The following is a 22,513-nucleotide window of genomic DNA, read 5'->3' as shown; positions in this document are numbered from 1 at the left end:
ACTTCTTAGCTTGCCCTAGTGCATGTAAGTGCTACTGATAACCAAACCAAACGTCACCTCAGCTGTTGAATAAAGAGGGCCCACGCAGTACAAATAATTTGTATTTATATTTAAATCCCCACACTTTATTTGGATTCCAACTGAATTCGTTACTGGAATTACGTAGCCGGACAATTCTATGTTATTACAGTTAATATGACATATTAACGGTTTTTGTTTATGAAATAATCTTAAGTATCAAAATTAAATCTGAAGCAGCTGTATTTTACCCATGGATTTGACTTAATCCGTACAGCAAATACCAAACGATGTAAACAACTTTTCATAGAGCGCGTTCAGAACAGCGGACTAATAGCTCCACGGATCATATATTGCGAACCACTTGAATACTTGTTGCATAATCTCCGCGGGAAAATATTCAGTGTCTAGATAATTAAGTGGCAAGCTTTTAGTCGGTCGCCATATTTGTTCCGTGAATCTGTCAGTACACTGTTCTGAATACGATCACGGTGCACAAGGTACATGTTGATATTAAACAATTAATTATATACGTTATAATTCCAAATTGCTTTATATAGAAACGTGTTTTCACAAGTGCTTTATATTCCACATATTCTATAAGTGTACATTATGATGAAGAATCTCGAGCGTTTCAGACAACAATTATAGTGAATCCTTTATTATACCATAGTATATTGTCATTGTTTGCATAGTGCATAGTACACGCCGTGTTCACTGTTATTTAGTAACCAAACAAGCCTTGGCCTCCTGAATAGAGGCTATTCACCTGGATAGTCTAATTCCCTGATGAAGATGCTCTGTTAGACAACGAAATATTGGAAGTAAACTTCTTTAATATTAAGCTGTTGGTTGAGGAAAATTACTTTATTCTTGCAAAAAGTTTCTTTAAAAGTCAATACATGAATGCTCAAGTGCCTTGTGCATTGTCTACACCTCTGTTACTGCATAAACGTGGGACTTATATTCCATATATATTTCTGTTGATGGTGGTTGGTAAAATACGATCTAAGATGGATATAAGATAAGAGAGAAAGAGAGAGAGAGAGAGATTTAAAACGAATATGCAAGAAGTGTGCTTCCAATTTATATCTTTACTGTATGTCATCAATATCATCCATTTTCAAAAAATGACAGCAATGACCTATCCGATTGAAACGACAGCTTTGCCATTTTAACCAACTACGGGCGCCAGTGTATCTTTGGGTCGAAGTTCACATATGAAGGGTTTTCTTTCCCAGCATGGAGCGTCTTGCCACAGAAACGCCCCGCTCTTCCCACTTAATTCAACGCAACCAGTAATGGAGCGCGATGATTGATATCCAACTTCCCAGACGCTGAAGCTTCCACCACCGAGCTTGGTACGGGCATTGCTGCTACTTGTAGTGTCATCACCTGGTAAGATAACAATAGTTGTTTTATACTGCCAGTTGTACTAAGGCTTACTTTTATATCAAAATAGCTAATTAGGATAAGTCCATTGATGACTAAAGTGTAAAATTAATATTGAAATTGTTATTATTGTTATTGTTTTTTGTTTTTTGTTTTTGTTATTCTTATTATCTGACCATCTTGACAAGCTTAACTTAAGCTGTAGGTATGTTAACACTGTGTAGACTTACCTATCCAGTATTCAGCCGCTGTAGGCAAGAACCTGACCATGTTTTGATATTCGTATTTGTTCCTCATTGTCATCAGGCGAGACAGGGGAGACAGCGAGGTACACACCTTCATGGACAGGAAATAATTGTATGCCTCCGTCTTTGGGTCGGAAATATACAGGCACAAGCTGTCGGTGACCTCAATGAACAAATCAGGGCATAGCTTGGCTGTAAACGGCAAAATGAGAAGCATTAAATAAAATAAAGAAAAAAAGTTTTAAAAAACGTATTTTAGTTATCTTACAAGTCAGTTACAAACTCCTCTAGCACAAAAGGTGTCACCCCAAACGAAGAGCAAAAAGTGATAAAGTAAATCTTTTCATGAACCAATGTCCTTTATTCAACTTCTATCACAAAAAAAAAAAAAAGAAAAAACACACTGATTGTGCGACCAATGGATAGCTTAACCATAGTTTAAAAAAATAGGGCCAAATTTTAATATTCTGTAAAGTATTCCTATGCTTGGAAGATCCACCTGAGTCAAAAGCTTCTGTAATGTTAACTCTCTGATCGCGTTCCACGCACGATTCAAAGATAGCATAAAGACATATTTCTTTACAGGGTAATAACTCAGTCATCCATATCCCAGGATACAAAACGCATTCCTAGTGAGGTTCTTATCTAGGAATTGAGCTGGCCATGGGGAAGGGGAGGGGGTTTGGTTCTGGTTCTAATATAACCACGCTACTGTTCCACTAGCTTTACGTGGAGTGGAATTATCATGCTGAAACATAAGTTGGTGGTCATGATCCCTAAAGATGTTCTCAGCAGAATCCTTGACGTTCCCTTCCAGCACTTAAGGGTCTGTGTTTTAACTTTAAAAAGTTTTTGTTGATCACTGCCAGTTCACCTACACCATAGTAGGCAATACATCTCATGCTATGACTTATGCGTGGTGTGCCCAGTCGACCAGAGAAAGAACATTTGGAAGATACCTTTTACCAGCTGTTTTCCAAACCCTTACGGGTCCATCACTTCTCATAACGCTGAACGTGCTTTCATTTCAGAACAATATCATTGCCCAGTTCTGGTATACCATTTGACTCGCCGTAGACGGTAACTGGCGGTGATAACTGGTACTGGTCTCCTAATAAAACCCTACCAAAATAAAGACGATTGTGCAGACGTCTGCTGACGGTAAGTTTAGAAACATGGTTTGTCTTTGTTAAATGCTGCATCCGAGTTCCTAAATGCCATTCAACGTTTTCTACGAGGAAGATGCGGTAACATTCTCTCTTCTCCATGTGTGTCTCCTTCGATCGGCTTTAACCAGACAATCTTGCACATGTGCCTATTTGATTACGATGTTTTTTAACCTTCTGAGTGGTTCTCATTGAACAGCCGAACCTTCTCCCTCCTACAGTACGTTATTCACTTGGTAAAAAAATGTATCCTTTTCACTAAAAGGCCGTATATTAAAAATGGTTGGAATATTTCAATGGTCACACTAGGTAGGCCAATGCTATTCTTCTCACACCCACAATGATCGGTTGCCCAGCTGTTATATTATAGTACATTAAACCCTTTGGTTACCCTTGTAGCGATGTACATAATTGCGGTAGGGGTGACAATTTTTGCTAGGTGAATGAAAAATCTTTCAAATTCTATTGTGATCCACAAATAATCTTGATAAATATGACTGATAATTATGATAAATAGACCCACATATATCAGAATACCAACCCTGTACGGGTACTTGCCCGTTGACCAGCGTGTCCACATATTCCACACTGAATCACTCTAACATAAAAAAATGTATCCAATTTAACCCTGTTCACGCACCTGTACACGGCGGACCACTACACGTTTCAACCTCAACCAATTGTCCTGGGCAGTCCTTGCCACCATTGGTTGGAGGTGGACTATTACACGCCCTGTGTCTTGTCCTGTTGCCTTGACCACAGGTTTTACTGCACGTTGACCAGTGTGTCCAAACACTCCAGGCTCCGTCAACTAAAGTGACAATAAATGTGACGTATCTCGTCATTTCATTGGAGTACATGTTATTTGAACACTTTTTTATTTGCTTTTTAGGTTTTCCTAAGTTACCACATGCAGCCATGCCGAGCCCTTTCCGCAATGACGAAAAATACCTTTTTATATTACTATGATAATAACAACACTGGTTACGCTTCAGATAAACTTTTGTTTGAGGGGTTTCATTGTCTTTAAGGTCTGGGTGCGGAAATATAAGAAGCATTTCAGAATTAAAATAACTTAAGACTGGGGAATTTTCAAACGCGTTCAGAGCACTTTTAACAGATTAATTCCGAAATAAAATGGTTATATAGATAACACGGAAGCTCAGCTATGATCGAAATAATTTATAAAATTATTATTAACTCACCAGGGCACTCTCCTGGAAAGCAGAACTCAGTTTGTCTGTTATCTCCAGGGCAGGGTTTACCAGCGCTAACAGGTGCTGGGTTATCACATACACGAGTGCGGGACCGCCGACTTTGTGAGCCGCACGTTGCAGAACAGGTGCTCCACGTGGTCCAGTCACCCCAATTTCCATCTTGTTTAATGTGCATTTTAATACAAAAAAATTAAAATTTACTTTATAGTTTTCAACAACGTTTCCGTCAATACATGTATACTCACTCACAAACGAAATTCAGGACAGTATCTACATCAGCTCGGTGATTGTTTTGAAAGCATTTTAAATGAATAAGTTCTTAATCCTTTTAATATTTATGTTGATTTTTGTTAAGTTTTCAATAATATTCCTTATACCTATATCAATTTCACAAATGAAGGGATTTGAAAATCTACATGGCGTATCGTTGATACCAAACTGGTTATTCTTTTCCCAAATATGCATACAACCCTCCTGCCGGGAATTATATTCATTTGGCTCTCCTGGAAGCCACAGATTCTGATCAACTGGGGTTTTCCTTGAGAACCATATCCACCGTCCATCGTCCCAGGGTTCCCTGCCATCCAGCCAGTAATATGGATCAGCGGCTAGAAGTTACAGGCAGATTTCATTTTACTACTACGTATAAAAAAAACCTTCTGGGGCTAATTTATGAAACAACCAAAATACCCCTCGGCCACCTTAAGAGTTGTTTTACCATGAAAAGTAATTGATTTACAAAATAAATGCAAAACGTGAAATAATTAAGTAGCAGATAAATATACAAATAAATAACTTACCTCCTTGGTTTTTCACGAAATTTATGACACTGTCTCTTTTGGACACTGTATCTAATACAGCTAAGTGGGCCCCTACATTCTCACACTGTTGTCTAGCCTCCTCCCATGTCAGTCGACTGCTGATGAAGAGAAAACATGATGATGCTATAGGCATATAACCCCAGGGACATTCCGTCGCCCCACTACTAAGTAGTATGCAGCAACAAGCAATAACAATTGCTACTGCTAAATAAAAAGAAGTATTCATTTCATTTCAAAGTGCGTGAAATAATTTTGTGTCAGCCTTCATGTATTTTTAAATGCTGAGGCGTACTATCTGATATTTTATACGTTATACAGAGACAACATGTGTTTATTCACACAGTATTTCCGTGTCAATAAAAATCATTTCTTTTACCTTGTTCGATAACCTTTTACTCTTTGCTCTTAAAAGCTCGTAAGACCATTTAACTTTAATCCTTGTCTTTATTAAACACCACAGGGACGTTGGAAATGAGCAAGAGGTGCACAGGATTAGCCCACCTGTAAGAAATTTTGTAAAATGCTTTTATCTAATGTTAAAACATTATCTTAAATATAGGCACCACCAGCCGTAATTGATGATGTCGGAAAAGCAGATACATGTACCAATACACGAATTAATACGGAGGTTAAAGAACACACTATTTTTACTCATAACATATGAACATCGATGGTGATTGCTGTGCGTTTCCTTACCTGTCGGAACCAAAACAACAAACAGTACCAGGAGATATTAATTCATGTCTTAGACCCCATTCCCATACCTAGATCGATCTGGCGGAATCGGTCCATCCCCGAGGGGATTCTCGCTAAATTGCACTCAGCCTAAGCGGCTTAGATGTCTGGCGCGCCTACTGAAGCTGTTAGGGGGTAATTTACAATCGTTTAGCAGCTTCAGTGTCTCAAAGTTGCTTTTGACTAATGTGAATATAGATTTAAATTTATCCATGAGGATTTCAGCTTTATCATAGCTATAGTTGTGTAGTTACGTGCCTTTTTGGGGAGGAATTCAAACAAAGCAATGTCTATGTGACTAGACAAAGTTTAAGAATGGTTGAGATATATACTCCCCTAGCAAAAAAAGTAACTCCTAACGCAATCCGATAAGTTATACATAAAAACATGTCATTAACCAATGTTCTCTATCAGCTTCTAAAATGATTTTTTCACAAAGATTTACTGATTGTACAACCAATGATTAAGGTAACCATAGTAAAAAAAATCAAGCCATATCTTGGTATTTTATACAGTATCACCTGTATTGAAGGACGCCCCTGTCGCGTCTGTGTGTGGAGTCAAAAAGTTCTGTAACGTTTGCGAAGTGATTGCATTCCATTTCTAGTGCAAAGATAGTATGTGTTAATTTTTTTTTTTTTTTTTTTTTTTTTTTTTTTTTTTTTTTTTTTTGCAGAGTTATCACTCATTCATCCATTTCCAGGATCAATCTACACATTCCTAATGAGGTTCTGGTCTAGGGATTGAGCTGGCCATGAATCTGGATAGCATATAACAGGGGTTGATTCAGGATTATTTAAAGGGGGGGGGGGAGTCCGCGGATACGAACCGACCTTCACTCCCCCATCCCATTTTGACGTGGGGTTCGGGACCCGAAATATTTTTTGGAACTTCAGAGGGCAAACAGTGCCATTTTTTACAGTTTAGAACTATAATATAGCTAGTAAAAATTCTAATATCATTGGTGTGATTTTTTTCATAAATCGAAGGACCCCCTGACCCCCCCCCCCCCCCAAATCCACCACTGTATAACCAGCCTTCTGTTGCATTGGCTGCACGTGGAATACCTTAATAATGCTGAAACATAAATCGGTGTTCATGGTCCACGAAAATATTCCCGACATAATTCTTTAAATTCATTTAAAGTAGTTGGATGCATGGGTCTTTGTTCTGGTTACCGTTCAAAAATCCCTCCTAAAACGTACCCCTCTCGCTTAGAGGCCGTGTATGTAAAAATGGCGTTGGAATATTACAATAGTTAAGCTAGGTAGGTTCATTCTTTAACTGTACTCACATCCCAAATGTGCAAGGTGATCAGTTGTCAAATTGTTATATTATAGAAACATTTAAAGTGTGGGTTCCCTTGTAGCAGTGTACATAATTGTGGTAGGGGTTACACATTTTTGCTTAAGGGAGTATACAACATCCATGATCAATAACATAGGATGCAAAATAATTTAGCTTTATTTATCAATTAAACAAAATTACACCTAGCAATAAATTAAGAAATCATAATTAGTCCATCATAGTTAGATAGCAAGATAGATAGACAGATTTTGAGCACATAAAATATTTCAAAATCATCAAAATATTTCAAAATCATCTCCCAGGTCAATTTAAGTTCACAAGCCAGAAAATGCCAAAATGATCCCACATGATTTTATACTTATTATCATCAATTAATGTTTATCTTACGAAAAAACAAGCATCAGCCAAGGTCAAATGTTTAAAAATTAATTTCTCTTGATTTTGTATAATTAAAAAAGTTTGCATTATTTCATCAATTCAGCCAATAATAGGAGGCGATACATCTTTACGACGTATTTCACAGACAAACGCCTTCTTCTCCTTGCACGGCGTATCTCTCCACATGAAGGCAGCTCCTGTCCCGTCCATAAAAACACAGTTGCTGAGGGTGCTGTCAGATGGGCTTCCAATTGCCCATTCGGTAAAGGAGTCTGTCCCAAGAAATGTCCCGTCGCTGAAAACAAAGTGACCTTCGTCCCTTCGGTCATCTAACCCTAGAATGTAAAAGATGTAAAGTGTTAGGTGTAGTTCAGTGCAGAAGCGCCCTCATTGACCTAAAAACCTACACACACACTGGACAATAGAAGTGTCACCCCAACTGAACCAATACTTTGGCGGAGATAAATGACAGTGGAATGATATGCTCCTGGTATCATTTTATTAACATCAAATGTCACAAAAGGGCCAACAATACAATTCCATGGTACAGCGGTTTTATACTCATTAGTCACATTATAAGTAGACATGCATTATAACTTTGATTACTCTGATTCAGGGGGTGACACTTCTTTTGTCCAGTGTGTGTAAAAGTAAATCCAATACTTTGCATGAATACATTCAGGTTGTGAAAATAGTTTTCTGCGTTCATTATCATAAAACAGCAATCATAAACTTAAATCTTCTTTTATACAAATATTTTGCCAAATGAATTTTAAAAATTAAAGTGCAACGTTTTATGACGCTTCGCAATTTCCCAGTAAATGTCTTTTTTAACATAACTCCACTCGTAAAGAGTCTCGAGAATGAGATGACATGCCTTCAAGATAAAGCTCGTGTTTAACGTTTCACTAGGTCATTTTCGAAAGATCTGTTTACAAGGAATGGAAATAATCCCATGCAGTTACCTATCCAGTATTGGGCATCCTTTATCAGCAGTTTGGCAATTTGTTGGTACTCAGACTTGGTCTTGATAGTTACCAGGCGTGCGTCTGGATTCATTGCGGAGCAGTATCTAACAGAATCGCTGTAATTAAGCATCCCCGCCAATGGGTCGGAGGTAAATAAGCACCAGTTGTCAGAAGCCGCTTTAAAACCATCTGGACACATTTTCTCTAAGACAAATAAATGTCGACTACTGAATTGCCATTTTGATTAATTAGAGTTAATGTTCATGCAAAATTGATCGTTTCCTTTGTAAAATGGGTAGATTTTTTTCTTAAAAGACAAGTATGGGAGGGTTGTATATTATGAAATAAAATAAGAATTGTGAATTCGCAGATATGAGGCAAGTTTCAACTTTACAATCAGAAAGAAAAACATTATAAAAGATGCATGTGAAATATAACGTTAAAGTACGAAACATTAACCTTACGTCAAATGTAGTTTTTGAAAATATTCGCTAAACAAGCTGCTGCGTCGTTTTACTTTTTCAGCCCGCGCAGAGCAAACCCAACGCCCCATTTTATTTGGTTTTAACACTCAGACTTACTACGACAGTCAAGTACATTGGCCGACGGCAAATATTTGCCATTTTGTCGCACCGCCCAGTTCCAGTTTGTGTTGTGATTACAGTAAAATGTGTTTTCACTTCCGATGTATTCATATCCTTGGTGGCAGCGCATTTGACACAGTTTCCCTGCACTAGTCACGCTGGATTTGCAGTTCTTGGAACCGTTCCCTGGTTCTCTTAAGACCGATGTGTCACACTCTGCAATGACAAAAAATTTGCAGATTGCATTTGCATGTTGCATTTACATAGTGACTAAACGTTACATGTATTTCGATCTTCTTTGTTAACAGCATTTTTGCTTTCCTGTTTATTTTTCTTTCGCCGTTGTGTCATATTCATCGTTTTCATTGCTACATATGTTTTTCAAATTTGTGTTTTAGAAGTGATACACCAAGTGTCTAAGTATAACAATGTCTGTGATGCAACCATTTTGTTTTTAACCATGCCATTAATTGTCGTCCGTGTGTTAACATAAAATTTTATACTATAGTAAATGGTGACCAAATGCAGCCACTCGAGAGCAATTTTTTTCAGGCTTCTTCCTTGGGTCTTCTCAGGTTCGTAATAGGCTATATTGCCTTCTACACCGGACGTATACATCTCGCCTCTATAGACCATACAGAGTTTGAGTGATATATTTTAATCTTAAAAGGCCAAAGATGATAAAAATGAAGAAAACTTCTCTTTGCCACGCTCAGTGTTTCAACACCTAGAAAATTCCTTTAAAAAGCTACATCAAAGAAAAAGCATCCACATACTTGGGCAATCCTTCAGGTTACAAGGTTTTGTCTCGGAACTGTTTCCAGAGCAATTCTTCCCGTTGTATGCAGGTGCTGGGTTGGTGCACGTGCGAGACCTAAGTTTGGTCCCACTTCCACATGTTTGTGAGCAGGACTGCCATCCTCCCCATGTAGCCCATCCACCGTTCACTGAAATGGGAAAATTGTCTCCACCCATGACATTCCCATCCCTAACTTCTCACCCCCCCCCCCCAAAAAAAAAAAAAAAATTACACTCCCTGGTTATTCCTTCTGTCTATATCAAATGACTTAGTTATAAAAAGCACCTATACTGTACAACAGTCCCTTCCCGTAAATCAACCCACTGGATAATTACAAACAGGATTTACAGATAAGTACCCTTACATAAAATAAGCCTGTTTGCAAGATTTTATACTCACCAGGACACTGTCCTGGGAAACAGAACTCGGTTTGTCTGTCAGCTCCAGGACAGGGTTTTCCGGTGCCAACAGGTGCGGGGTTATCACATGCACGAGTGCGGGACCTCAGACCTTGTGAACCGCAGGTCACAGAACAGGTGCTCCATGATGACCAGGATCCCCAACCTCCGTTTACTCAAATTGAAAATGTACGTTTTCTTTATATGTTTTTAAAACAAAACTCCTTACTTATAAAAATGGATGCGGCACTTCACGCAAGACAGTTTTTGGGCAAAACTAATAACGTGCTTAAAGGCCAATTGTGATTTCTACTATGAGATGCTGCTAAAACCTCTCACGGAAATTTAGTACGTGTCTTTTCGTTCTTTCAAGGAGGAAAATACATATACATTTTGACGCCCACGTTAGGTTTCTTACAGCACTGTTAAATGCACTATTGTTTTCCTTTATTTTTTATTATGGTATAAATGGTTTTTACCTTTATTATGGTATAATAAAAGTGGTCTCCTATTTCTGCTTTAAACAATCAAAACCATCCTAAATTTATCGGCATTTTTGTTCAATTGCTTGTATCGATTGGTAACCTATGATTATTAATGCTAAATTAGACTATTGCAGTTATCTGTAAGTACAGATAACTACTGTATCTGTTAGAAAATATGTATCTTAAATTTTTGATTTGTACAGATGTTATAAATCAACCCTGTACTAATGTTATTACAAATCGAAGTGCATTCGTTGGCGTCTGTTTAACACAGTTTTCAGCCATTGTTTATTACAAACACCCTTAGTCCTAATATATCGCTTAAACCGCACTTTTCAAAACTTAGATATCAAATTTTTCATCCACTTGCATTCATTTCCCTGCATAATTTTAATAGCGAATAAAAATTATCAGAATTTCAAAGTGCACCTGTTCTCCTATGTCTATGTCACCAAACCCCCACATTTCACAGCTGTACAATACAAGTGGGGCAATTACATCATGAAAAAAGTTCTAGCTGATCAATCTAGATTATACCCAGATTATACCTAGATTAAGATGCTTTGCTCTCTTAAACACTGTGCTTTAGTTCTTTTCTTTGTTGCATACCGTTTATTTTTTAATTAATTCCTAATAACTTAAAACAGTTCACTATATTCCAACATTTTGGTAGCTGTAATTTTTTTTAAAAAAATTTGGGAGGACAACCCTTAGAAAGCATCTTATTATTCGTTCCTTCAACTTTTGTCCCTAATTTACACACCTGACAGTGGAGGTCGTCATCCGTAAGCTTCTAGCGTATTTTGTACTTAAAAGGTTACATTAAAGTACTGTCAATAGAAAGGGGGATAAGTTTTCACCCTGTCGTACTCTTATTATGCATAGAAAGTTTTCCGATAATTCACCGTTTAGTAACATTTTAGATTTGAAATCATTATATATGTTTACAATGACGGTCAGACATTTTCGTTTCATAATATGATTCATTGGTTTCCGCCATAGCCCTGCTCTCCATATTCTATCAAAGGCAGATTTAAAATCTATAAAAGCCCAATATATATATATATATATATATATATATATATATATATATATATATATATATATATATAATCAACAGGTCTATCAAAGTATTAAAAGAAAATGTATATGATTATTGGTTGAGAAGTTGGCTCTGAAAACTAGTTTTTTTTTTACTGTAACATCAAAAAGTTACCAGAGAATTCAGTTAATCTTAAATACAAAATGGAGATTAATACTATTTTAAGGTGTTTCTATGTTTAAAACTTTCAGTATATTTTCATATTCATACCTATATCAATTTCACAAAGGAAGGGGTATGTATAATCGCACGGCACATCGTTAACAAATGAATATGTTATTTGCATACACGCCTCTTGCACGCCCCAATCATTCGGTTCTCCCTTTCCCCATAGATTTTGGTCAACTGGAGTTTTCTTTGAGTACCATATCCAACGTCCATCTAGCCAAGGTTCCCTGCCATCCAGCCAGTATCTTCCACCTAGAATGGATAACAATATATCATTTATCATTAATCAGATATTTGGGGATTATCTCAACATTCAATAGCATATTCCTCTGCCAACTTTTGATGCATGAATCAAACTAACTTCTATGATGTCTGTCTTGTTTCCATTTTGTAGATTTGTGTATCTCAACTTACCTGTATATTTTACCATGAAAAGTATTGGATTTACTGTTTAAAAACCAACGGGGTAATTTTAAAAGATAGAAGTAAAATACACTAAGAAACATAATTGAGAAACAGAAAATAATTCAAAATCTGTTAATTTCAAATGAAAATAAAGCAATCATTTTATTTACTTACCTCCATTATTTTTCACGTAATTTAGTATGATGTCTCTTTTGTCCACTGTGTCTAATATAGCTAAGTGGGCCCCTACATTTTCACAGTGAAAATGAATCCCAACTTCCCCATTCGTTGTATGACGTCATCGTGGTCCCATCACTGTACACAAACTGTCCCTCAGCAACCATGTCGTTAAGACCTGGTAGAAAAGACGCGAATGGATAGTATACTTAACTAATGCTTTGGTAAACTTGAAACAGACAGCAGATTCATAACTTAAACACAAGTTCAAATAAAACAGTAAAAACATAAGAAATAATTTGCACAGAAGAATGCATTGGTACATCAGATAGAGAATCTAGTATTATAGTGAAGTAATCTATAAATCTGAATTAGTAGAATAAATGTTTACACATCAAATAACCTTGTCGATTAACATAACCTGTAGCACATATGTAGTTACTGTAAGCGAAGCGAAAAGATCAGTATGCAGTAGTAGGATTGGTGGTGACGGAGGAAGGTAGAGGTGAAGAATCACTATATACGGAGGGATAACGAGAACAAAAGAGACAACTGTAGCGACAGCATTAAAGGCAACACATGAAAGGTGTACATTACACGCAAATACCCACCCATCCAATATCTCTTTGACTGCAGGTTATAAGTTAACCGTTTAAACGATATCTTATCTTTCACGTCAACCAAATGCGCTCCTGCGTGGAAATTTCCACATAAGTTCAATGCACCGCTGTAACTGACCATAGTGTCCGAAATGTACAGACAGCTGTTGCCGGTATCGGTGGAATTTTGGGGACACTTACTGTCTGAAATATCAGTTTAAATATGGGGTTGATATAATTTCGTTGAACATGCCAGAAGACTACAATTTGAATAGCGTCTTTTTAAGCAGTTATTAAATAAAGGCAAAGTCAATATGTTATTAATGAAGAGCCTATACATCGCACTAAACTGCGTGAAAAACGAGGGTACAATATCCTTCCAAAAACCTCATCCTAAAACACACTGTGGTAGTTCCTCAATTCAGGTGTATTTTCAAATCTTAATATTTCCCGCACTTACTACAATTGTCTCCAAACAGCCCACTTGGACATGTACAGCTATAACTCCCCACTGTGTTCATACACAGCATCTTAGAGTTGGGGCAGCTATCGGGGTACTTGCATTCGTTGATATCTGAAAACATATTTACTGAGTAAAATAGGATTTTCATTGTCCCTTGTTGGGACATAATGTCTTTTAAAACAGTTCACATTTTATCGAGATCTTATTTCTCATAATTTTCATGTCAAATTACGCACATATTTTAACAGATAAAATGTTTTTAGTGTGTGTTGTATGACAATATATGGTCAAAAGTCTTGAATTTACCACCGGTTATTAATTTATTAAATTATCTTATTTAATTTATTTTAACCCATTTATTTACTATTTATTTTTTTATTTATTCACTTTTCTCAGACACGCTGGCTATAAGGTGTACTGTAGTTGTACCACACCTGTACAATATTCCCCTTCATATCCAGGTAGGCATTCACACCTGTAAGACCCCTCCTTATTGATACACCTGGAATTCGCTGGACATATGTCTGACAGGCATTCATCGATATCTGTGACACAGAAACAGACGTACAAATGAAATGCAAGTCCACACGCTTACTGAATTACATCTTCGGTAATGTAATAAACACTAATGCCAAAACAATTACTTTAAATGCAATACCTGTAAACATGATGCACTTGGCATATTGACTTCGTACGCTGTTTTCAGCTAAATAATCTAAATTTGAAAATTCAGTTCATAAAGTTGGTCAATTATTATATGTAAATATATACATATTTTCAAATAGTGAATAAATTGCCATTACATCAGTCATCCTTAATTGTTTGTCGTAGGCAATCAAAGTCACATTACCAATGCAGGTTCCGTTGTCAGATTGATAACCAGGTAGGCAACTGCATTCAAAGGCTGTACCATTTAATATGCACGGGTGTATGCCACAGTTACAACCCTCGTATTCTGTGAGAAGACAAAAATACATGAACATGTATACTAAATAATTCTTGAAATACAGTTAATGAACACAATATATATGAAGAATATTTTAAAAAGGGATGATACAAAAATAACCCAATGACCGTTTAGATTACATAAGAAATACCTCTGCATTGGGACGAGTTGCTGATTCCTATTCTGTCTGTGGTGGTGCCATTCGGACACAGTTTGCAGGAACTTTGACCGGGTTGGTCCTGATATTGTCCAAATGGGCATGACGCACACTGCTTATCAGCTAAATCATGGTAAGTGCCTGCAGGACAGGTGACTGTAAATTTTGAAGAAATATTGTTTTACAACAAACAAAACGACAAACATATCATTTATGACTTAACCGCAAAACTAGCGTTCCTGGAAGTGAAACTGGGGATTTAAAAAATGCATGATGTATAAAATGCTTAAGTCGATAACGGAACATTCCAGAATATTGTAATTCAGCGGAGTTTCCGTGAAGCAGAAATTACTTATCTAGTCTGTGCAATATTATAAAATTCATAAAATTGATTACGCAGAACGTTCCATATCCTACAAAAATAAATAGAGGTGATTCAGTGACTTATAACAAAAAATCTAGACAGGACTTACAACAGTCAAAGCCTTTCCTAATAGATCCATCGAGACACGCCAGGGATGGCCTTGAAATCTGGATGTTATCCCCCTTAACTGTTACACGAGCGCCATCTATTTCTAGTGTAATTGCCTGTGAGGTTATGGCTTGTTTTAACGCTGCGGCTTTTGTGCTACAAAATGTATGTCACAACATTCCTTTAATTTGTGTTAAAGATTGTAAGAAATACATATGTAAGTACCTATTTGAATGCCTTTTTCGCAATGAAACGGTTAGGTTTTAATAAAATGTATAAACAGCCATAACTTTTCAATAACGGTCCAAAGCAGATTAGACAAATCATTGGTAGGCCAAACGGGTTTGACTAATTTGAGTGTAAAATCCGTTAGCATTACATCCAACTACCTTAAAAGAAATTGCCCTGTATTTATATATATTGTGTTTGATAAAAAATAATATGCCTACCTCAAAAGCTTCATAATTCTGGAGAGCTCAATTCTGGTCGATTGTTGCGTTGTGGTGGAGCCCTTGGCAGGTGCGGCATACAGACTGATCTTCATCTTGAACAATTTTTCTTGGGGAACTGATCTTCGATTAACGTGTCCAGCTTGTTCTACCTCAATATTTTGTATCTACATTCAAGGAATATTTGAAATGCAGCCGTTACGTCCTATATCGAGTACCTGTTTTAAGTTTTATTTTACAATGTTTCTTTTCACAAGTGAATGTCTGTGTGCTTTGACGTTTTTGGTAGTAAAAGTACTGCGTATTCGCTTACCTAGGTAACGCTCGTTCCTTTACCAAACGACCCATATTTTTTCATATTTTTTAATCATTGTGTTTTATGACTCTCCTTAAAAAAGACTGTCTATAATAAAACAAGTTCTACAGTTTATTTTGTTACAATCTTTATGTGTCCTGTGTAATAAAGTCGTTGTACCTTGCAAGGATCTGTGCAGATATTTGCTGCAAGCAGCTTTTTCATCATTTCATCTTTTATCTCTTCTATCAGTGCCTCATCCGGCTCCGAAGAGGATGTCCTCAACTCAGGACCCGTCAGAAACATGAGCAGACCCGACGGATCATCCGAAACTGAAAAATATATGCACTGACAATAAAGACATCAGCCAAATTACTTCAAAGTATATTTAATATCACAGGTTGCTCATTAATCAATTATCCAGAGAGAGTGAAGTTTGATCTTTTAAAAAACATGTATGATATTTTAATTACGTGATATTAACCACTTTATACCTTCATTCTTTCTAAATCTATAAAGCAATCAACATAATTATTTTATACTGCCAGTAATAAAAAGTAATCTTTCTCACTTTGACATGTCCCTATGTTGCTGCGCACATAGCTCGTGCTTCCTCGTAGACGCACTTTCCATTCCCAGCCTGTCTTTACGCTGCACTCAAACACGTCATGTCCCCCTGTATATTGCTCTCCGTTGGAACAATGCATGTAGCACACTTTGTCTAGTTCGTCCCCAGAACACGCCTTATAGCCGCCTTGTGGAGCTGCGATATCAGTCGAGTCGCATTCTCCATCGGCTGAAGTTGAAATATATATCAGCTCAGGGGCACTTATTAACGATTTGGATTTGGATTCCTTGTTCTATATCTAAATACAAACTATCTATAAATGCATTTAGCTCGTCTAAGGCAATGCTACGAATATAGAAAAAAAAAGATGATCCAGTAAATAATAGAAGAGACCGTAAAATGCGTCAGGTACTAATCATTATGCTGTAAATACATATTATGGTAAATAGGATTATCTAATCTTACGTTCACATTTAGGCAGGGGTATGTACTTCCATTCGTAGGGTGACGAGCAGACGATAGGTGTGCTGTTTGAGGACTTGTAACCTCTGTCACACAGATAGTTCACATGGTCCCCATAACACAAGGAGGCAGGCGTGTCGGGATAGCCGTTCACGATGTAACGTGCCTTTCCACAGCATTCTGATAACAATTAAATAAAGTAATTAATTAGTTCCCATCATCAAAAAATAGATAACTGAAAAAGATATGAGCTGGAACTGAAATGTTGTAAATGTATTTTATGAAAGAGATATGTTTAATAAAACCATCGTAATATCCAGATTGATAAACAAGAAAACGCTGAGTATATTGCAATGCTTTGGCATACATTCCATTTACTCACTTTTGCACTGCGGCTCCTCGTTTGTTAAAGTGCCGTCAGCCTGACATGTTCTTTTCAGACTGCCGCTGACCAGTGTGTGTTCTGGCAGGCAGTAATAACGCACGTATTCATTTTCATATATCCTTGCAGCAGATACCGAGGTAGTGGCCCCAAGAACATTATGTACCTGACAGGCTAAAATGATTATAAATTAATTTGATTTGTTTGTTGATTGTCATCAGTCTTTACAAAATATTTTACTCGATCTGACGAATGGGTCATTTGCAAATTTACATTTGTCCCGAGACAGAAGAGCAAGAAGGATTATAAACTTTGTAACTTACGGCGCAGTTTTTATTTCATTTAAGGTTTAATTTATCAAACCGTACTAGCTTCCTCAAGAATAGGTCTATAATGGAAAAATACTAATTGAAGGTCGGTGCGAAGCAATAATTTGTAATATGTAACTTCTACATACAGATAAGAAATCTCAGCAGAGATAACCTGTCAGCAGCCTACTTACTGGGACACGGTGGAGGATAACACACTTCAGTTTGTCTGTCAGCCCCAGGACACGGTTTACCGGCACCAACAGGTGCTGGATTATCACATACACGTGTACGGAACCTCAGACCTTGTGAACCGCACGTTACAGAACATTTGCTCCATGATTCCCAGGACTCCCAAGTCCTTACTGAAATAAAGTTTATGAAATATGACCCACTCTGAATAGCAGTGTTAACAATTGCTTTAGTGTGAAACATGTACTCCAGGATTCCAAGCTCCATCTGGAATGAATATCATAAAATAATTGCACCGTTAAACAGCAACACAAAATTAAATGCTTAATGGAATCTGGGCAACATTAATGTTCATTATAACCCTGTAGATCTATGCTACACTCAGGTATAATTAAAGAAACTTTAAATAAACCAGGAATTGTAGTTAATATATCAATCTAGTCGTAAGATGTGCTTTTGAACATTTATGTATATTACGCCTTATGTATGATTATTATGCATGATATTTTGCGAAAAAGACTTCCTGAGCTACTTTGTTGATAAGGGTTTATCTGCTCCTCCCGTCCGACTTATCTCTATTACAATTATACTACTTATTAAGTATGTAAATCTGAACGAAAACCATGTTTATACCTAGCGTGACACTGTTTGTACTATATCGATGCCACTTCACATAATTAATTTTTCCATTAAATCAAAACAATTTATTAACCTTTTGATTAATTTATTCGTACATCTATGATTTACCTGTATAAGATTCACATATAAAAGGATGCGCTTCACTGCAGATTTTGTCATTCAATCCCAAGACTTTGCTGCCATAAAAATGCATACAATCCTCCCGGCCGGAGTCATTGGGCTCACCAGGCAGCCACAACGAACTGTCTATGGGTTTGTTGTTAGAGTACCATATCCAGTTTCCGTCATTCTTGGGCTCTATGCCGTCAACCCAGTAAAATGCATACACTAAACACAGATTTTAAGTTGTTCTTTTATGAAAAGTTAATTTTCATTCTTTATGAGATTATGAGGCAGAAAAAAATAGTTTTAAATAGAGCATTTATGTACACACACTGGACAAAAGAAGTGTCACCCCCTAACTCAGAGTAATGAAAGTAGGCAGATCTTGGGTACTTATAATGCCTGGTCTACTTATAATGTGACTAATGAATATAAAACCGCTATACCATGGAATTGTATTGTTGGTCTTGTACATGTACAGCAAATGTTATTCCTGTCTTCCTCCAGTATGGCAAGATACAGGTAATTATCTAACGGTTTATAGGTGCAAGTTATTAACCTGAAGAGGCGGAATATAAGCAATGTCAGAATATCGATACAATTGAATTGTTCAGTCAGAACCGTGCAGAGGGTCTGGTCTCGGTATAGAAACACTGGATCAAGAGACAAATTGCCTCTGATGGGTCGTCCAAGAAAAAATACTGGCCGTGAAGACCGACGACTGATTTTGATGTCCAGGTTGTCAAAGTTCGACACTGCTTGTCAGTTGACAACACAGTGGAACAATTTCACACATAAGAATGTGTCTGTGAAAATTGCTAGGCGTCGGTTACATGCTCAGAGAATGTACAGCATGTACAGACTAGTAATTTATTCAACCTGAGTCGCGGGCTTTGGGGATTAAACGGAGCTGATCTTCTATGATCAATGCCTAGACCCGACAGGTATGCCCTAAACTCATGGGCGCTAAATTCGCTACCGCGGTCTGATATGATTACCTCCGGGAATCCGTGTGTAGGAAAGAAATGGGTTGCTAGAGCTGTTTCTACTGCAAAGGCAGTTTTATTTTCAATAGGATAGCATTCGGCCCACCCAGACAAATGATCGACAACCGTTAAACAGTATTTATTCCCCTTTTGTGAGGTTACAAATGGACCGATGAGATCCATGCCTACTATTTGAAAAGGGTAGGCTGGCATAGGCATTTCACCTAGTCTCGGCCTTTCAGGTTTGCTTTTATGAACTAAGCATGTGGGACATCGTTTTATCCAGCGCGTCACTTCCTTTTTCATTCCTTTCCACACATACGCTTCTTTAATTCGAGCCATTGTTTTGAAAATTCCCGCATGACCCACGTTTTTATGACAGTTTGAAAAAGCGACGACCATTGTATATATAACCTGCTACCGTGATGTACATAGACTATAATATCCAGGCGTGGGCACTTTCCCGGGATTCCCCACGAAGGGTTTAGACGGGTTTTTCCCCATGTCCTGAGAGCATCGGGTACCGGATTTTACTCCGAGTTCCGATGCTTTTGAATTCAAAAGATGTGTATATACTTATGATTTTAAGGATACAAGAATAATAGAATAATAGAATCATATTAAAATGTTAAGCAACGTATTAACGAAGTAAAAATTGTATTGCATAAATTTTTTGGTGAAAAAGGAAGGCGTGTACAGACTAGTAATTTATTCAATCTGAGTCGCGGGCTTGAGCGCGCGACTCGTAATACGTGTCAAAGTTTATAGCTCTTATAATCTCTTTTCATATCTCATCTCCTTTAAAGTTTATAGCTCTTATCTAAAGTTAATCTCTTTTCATATCTCAACTCCTTTAATTATAAAGTTTCAATAAAGATATACAATGAAGTCTGTCACGCAAATTTAGGTATAAAATCAGGCTGCGACCTGGAAATAGATGAGTTTTGATTTTGTAACTAAACAGTGGTGTTGCGTTACTCTTCTCTCCGGGCATAACCCAAGTCGGGAATCGCGTACCGAACCTAGAATCTTTCAACGGTGGATTAGAGCCCCTAGTATCTAGATTTATACCCGCGGTATATCTAAGAACTTAGTACAAGCAGGGTAGCAAGACTGAAACCTCTTATATCGTTACAAAACAGGCAACGTATCTAGTAAACTAGGGTCAACAGGATCTGGAACTGGACAGTTCATGACAATTGGTCCTATATATTTTTTCTGATGAGTGTCGCTTTGGTCTGACCTCTGATGACAGACGGGTACTATGCTGGCAAACTGCTGGTAAAGCATTTGAACCACATGCACTGAATTTTCGAACCCGGAGCAGCATATTCATCATGGTGTGGGGCTGCATCAGCATCCATGGCTTGGGCGAATTGATAGTGGTTAATGGAAACATGAATCACTAGAAATATATCGATGTTTTGGAGTTGCTACCATCTATTACTAACATGTTTGGTGAAAGGAATTATCCATCTGTTCACCAGGATGACAATGCTCCTTGTCACAGGCCCAGAGCAGTTGATGATTGGTTTGACCAACAGGACATTCGCAGGGTGATGTGGCCTGCCCAGAGTCCGGATACAAACATAATAGAAAATGTGTGGAATGATATGTCAAAAGTTTTTACAAATGCCCGTCTAACCAGCAGAGAAACTCTGTTATATTCAGTGTTTCATGCTTGGGCCAGCATAAGCCCTGAACGCATCAGACAATTAAATGAATCCTTGCTTCGTAGACTGGCACCTATTATTAGGTCACGTGGCTATGCCACTAAGTACTAATTTTGGACTTGAAACTACATATTTTGGTAGAATGTATATTTTGTTCTCATTTTGTGATTTTTTGTGAAATTTGATGTTAATAAAATGATACCAGGAGCATATCATTCCACAGTCATTTATCTCCCCCATAGTATTGGCTCAGTAGGGGTGACACTTCTTTTGTCCAGTGTGTGTAAAGGAGAAATATGCTTATTTATTTTTTATTTTTATGGTTCTTAGGGTTGTCTGATATCATGATGTTTCAAGTTAAGTTGATGAAGAAATACAATAGGGTGAACTGCGAAATAATGTGAGCACGTTTCAAAAACTCGATGGATTAATCTCAGCCAAATGAGAACCATAGTCTGTTTACAAGATGTAAAGGACAGGTTAAGTTTTTTAGGTTATATATGATTATCAGGATACATTTTTTGTAAAAAATGGTATGAAATACGAAGCCCTTTTTTCTGAACTGCGTTTTAATCGCAATTTTGTGGTAAAATAACTTGGGTGAGGCAAATAATCACCCCGCCCGTACTTACTTCCTCTGCCGGTCATGTAGCTTATCAAAATGTCCCTTTTGGATACCGTGTCTACGACAGCTAAATGAGCTCCTTCGCTTTCACATCGACGGCGGGCAGCGTCCCAGCTCTTTTTTTTAGACCTTTCAAAACGAAAGCAAGACGATTCTAAACGGACATAGTTGCTAGGACACTGCACCAAGCCTGCTACCAGTTGTATACAGCAAGTACTGAGAAAACATCCAGTTAGGAAAACTCGTATCGGCTGCATACTTATAGTTTCTTTGTGCTATACATACAGCTATAGCTAGATGATGACTTTTGCGCCTTCAAACACAAATACTCGACAAGTTTGTCATCTGGACTGTCGACAAACGTTTTTAAGAACGATACGGCCAATACGGGAAGCAGGTCATGTTGAATCATATATTTATAGATCGTTCACTGCGAGTTTGGTGTTCCTTTGCCCTTTATGTAATCTATAAAGAGATAAATAATGACCTTTTTATTTTTGGAACTGAAGTTTGATTAAAAGTCTTGTCACCATTTCTGGACACTCAGCCACTTGAGACAAAAAGAATTTTGGTTACAAAAGAGATAGTAACAAGACAAGGTAGCCACTAAATCAGTAGTCAGGTTGATGCTGAGACAACGTTTCCTAATTTTGATGAGGAAAATTGAAATTATTTATCAAGGCTTTGAAAATTTTCCGATGACGGTCGGTCATTTCCCTTAGACTTGAAAACAAATTCTACTTCGTTGAACTTCTATATAAAATCCAGATAAGACGTCTAAAACCATTTAATGGCAGCACTGCACAGTCCGAAGACCTGGTTGTTTTAC

General features: G+C 37.3%; 3 protein-coding genes and 1 long non-coding RNA gene across 4 annotated transcripts; 1 reads left to right on the top strand and 3 right to left on the bottom strand.

The window, feature by feature from the left end:
* Positions 1-656: 656 nt before the first annotated feature.
* On the bottom strand, positions 657-5,145 carry LOC106173607 (uncharacterized). Its single transcript, XM_013554778.2, has 6 exons — positions 4,839-5,145; positions 4,416-4,646; positions 4,027-4,197; positions 3,462-3,632; positions 1,641-1,847; positions 657-1,413 (listed from the first exon to the last, which is right to left on the bottom strand). Exons 1-6 carry the CDS (start codon positions 5,083-5,085, stop codon positions 1,193-1,195), a joined length of 1,248 nt encoding a protein of 415 aa, XP_013410232.2. The 5' UTR covers positions 5,086-5,145; the 3' UTR covers positions 657-1,192.
* A 1,902-nt stretch (positions 5,146-7,047) lies between these two features.
* LOC106173605 (uncharacterized) lies at positions 7,048-12,214 on the bottom strand. The gene is made up of 7 exons (XM_087015177.1): positions 12,199-12,214; positions 11,827-12,036; positions 10,031-10,204; positions 9,609-9,779; positions 8,830-9,048; positions 8,246-8,452; positions 7,048-7,615 (listed from the first exon to the last, which is right to left on the bottom strand). Exons 1-7 carry the CDS (start codon positions 12,212-12,214, stop codon positions 7,380-7,382), a joined length of 1,233 nt encoding a protein of 410 aa, XP_086871303.1. The 3' UTR covers positions 7,048-7,379.
* LOC106173582 (uncharacterized) lies at positions 11,928-17,926 on the bottom strand. The gene is made up of 14 exons (XM_087015176.1): positions 17,662-17,926; positions 17,160-17,333; positions 16,781-16,957; positions 16,319-16,543; positions 15,928-16,079; positions 15,453-15,619; positions 15,005-15,159; positions 14,526-14,687; positions 14,279-14,383; positions 13,863-13,973; positions 13,426-13,539; positions 12,978-13,169; positions 12,364-12,544; positions 11,928-12,036 (listed from the first exon to the last, which is right to left on the bottom strand). Exons 1-13 carry the CDS (start codon positions 17,924-17,926, stop codon positions 12,444-12,446), a joined length of 2,100 nt encoding a protein of 699 aa, XP_086871302.1. The 3' UTR covers positions 11,928-12,036; positions 12,364-12,443.
* A 1,018-nt stretch (positions 17,927-18,944) lies between these two features.
* LOC147761143 (uncharacterized) lies at positions 18,945-21,269 on the top strand. The gene is made up of 2 exons (XR_015335311.1): positions 18,945-19,255; positions 20,490-21,269. It is a non-coding gene; the product is annotated as an uncharacterized LOC147761143 (long non-coding RNA).
* The last annotated feature ends 1,244 nt before the right edge of the window (positions 21,270-22,513 follow it).

This window comes from Lingula anatina, chromosome 6, assembly GCF_051362555.1.
Source record: "Lingula anatina isolate TDL-2025a chromosome 6, LinAna3.0, whole genome shotgun sequence".
In the NCBI taxonomy this organism is placed as follows: Eukaryota; Metazoa; Brachiopoda; class Lingulata; order Lingulida; family Lingulidae; genus Lingula; species Lingula anatina.
Note: the sequence above shows the minus strand (reverse complement) of the source record. Positions and strands in the feature narration are given on the sequence as shown.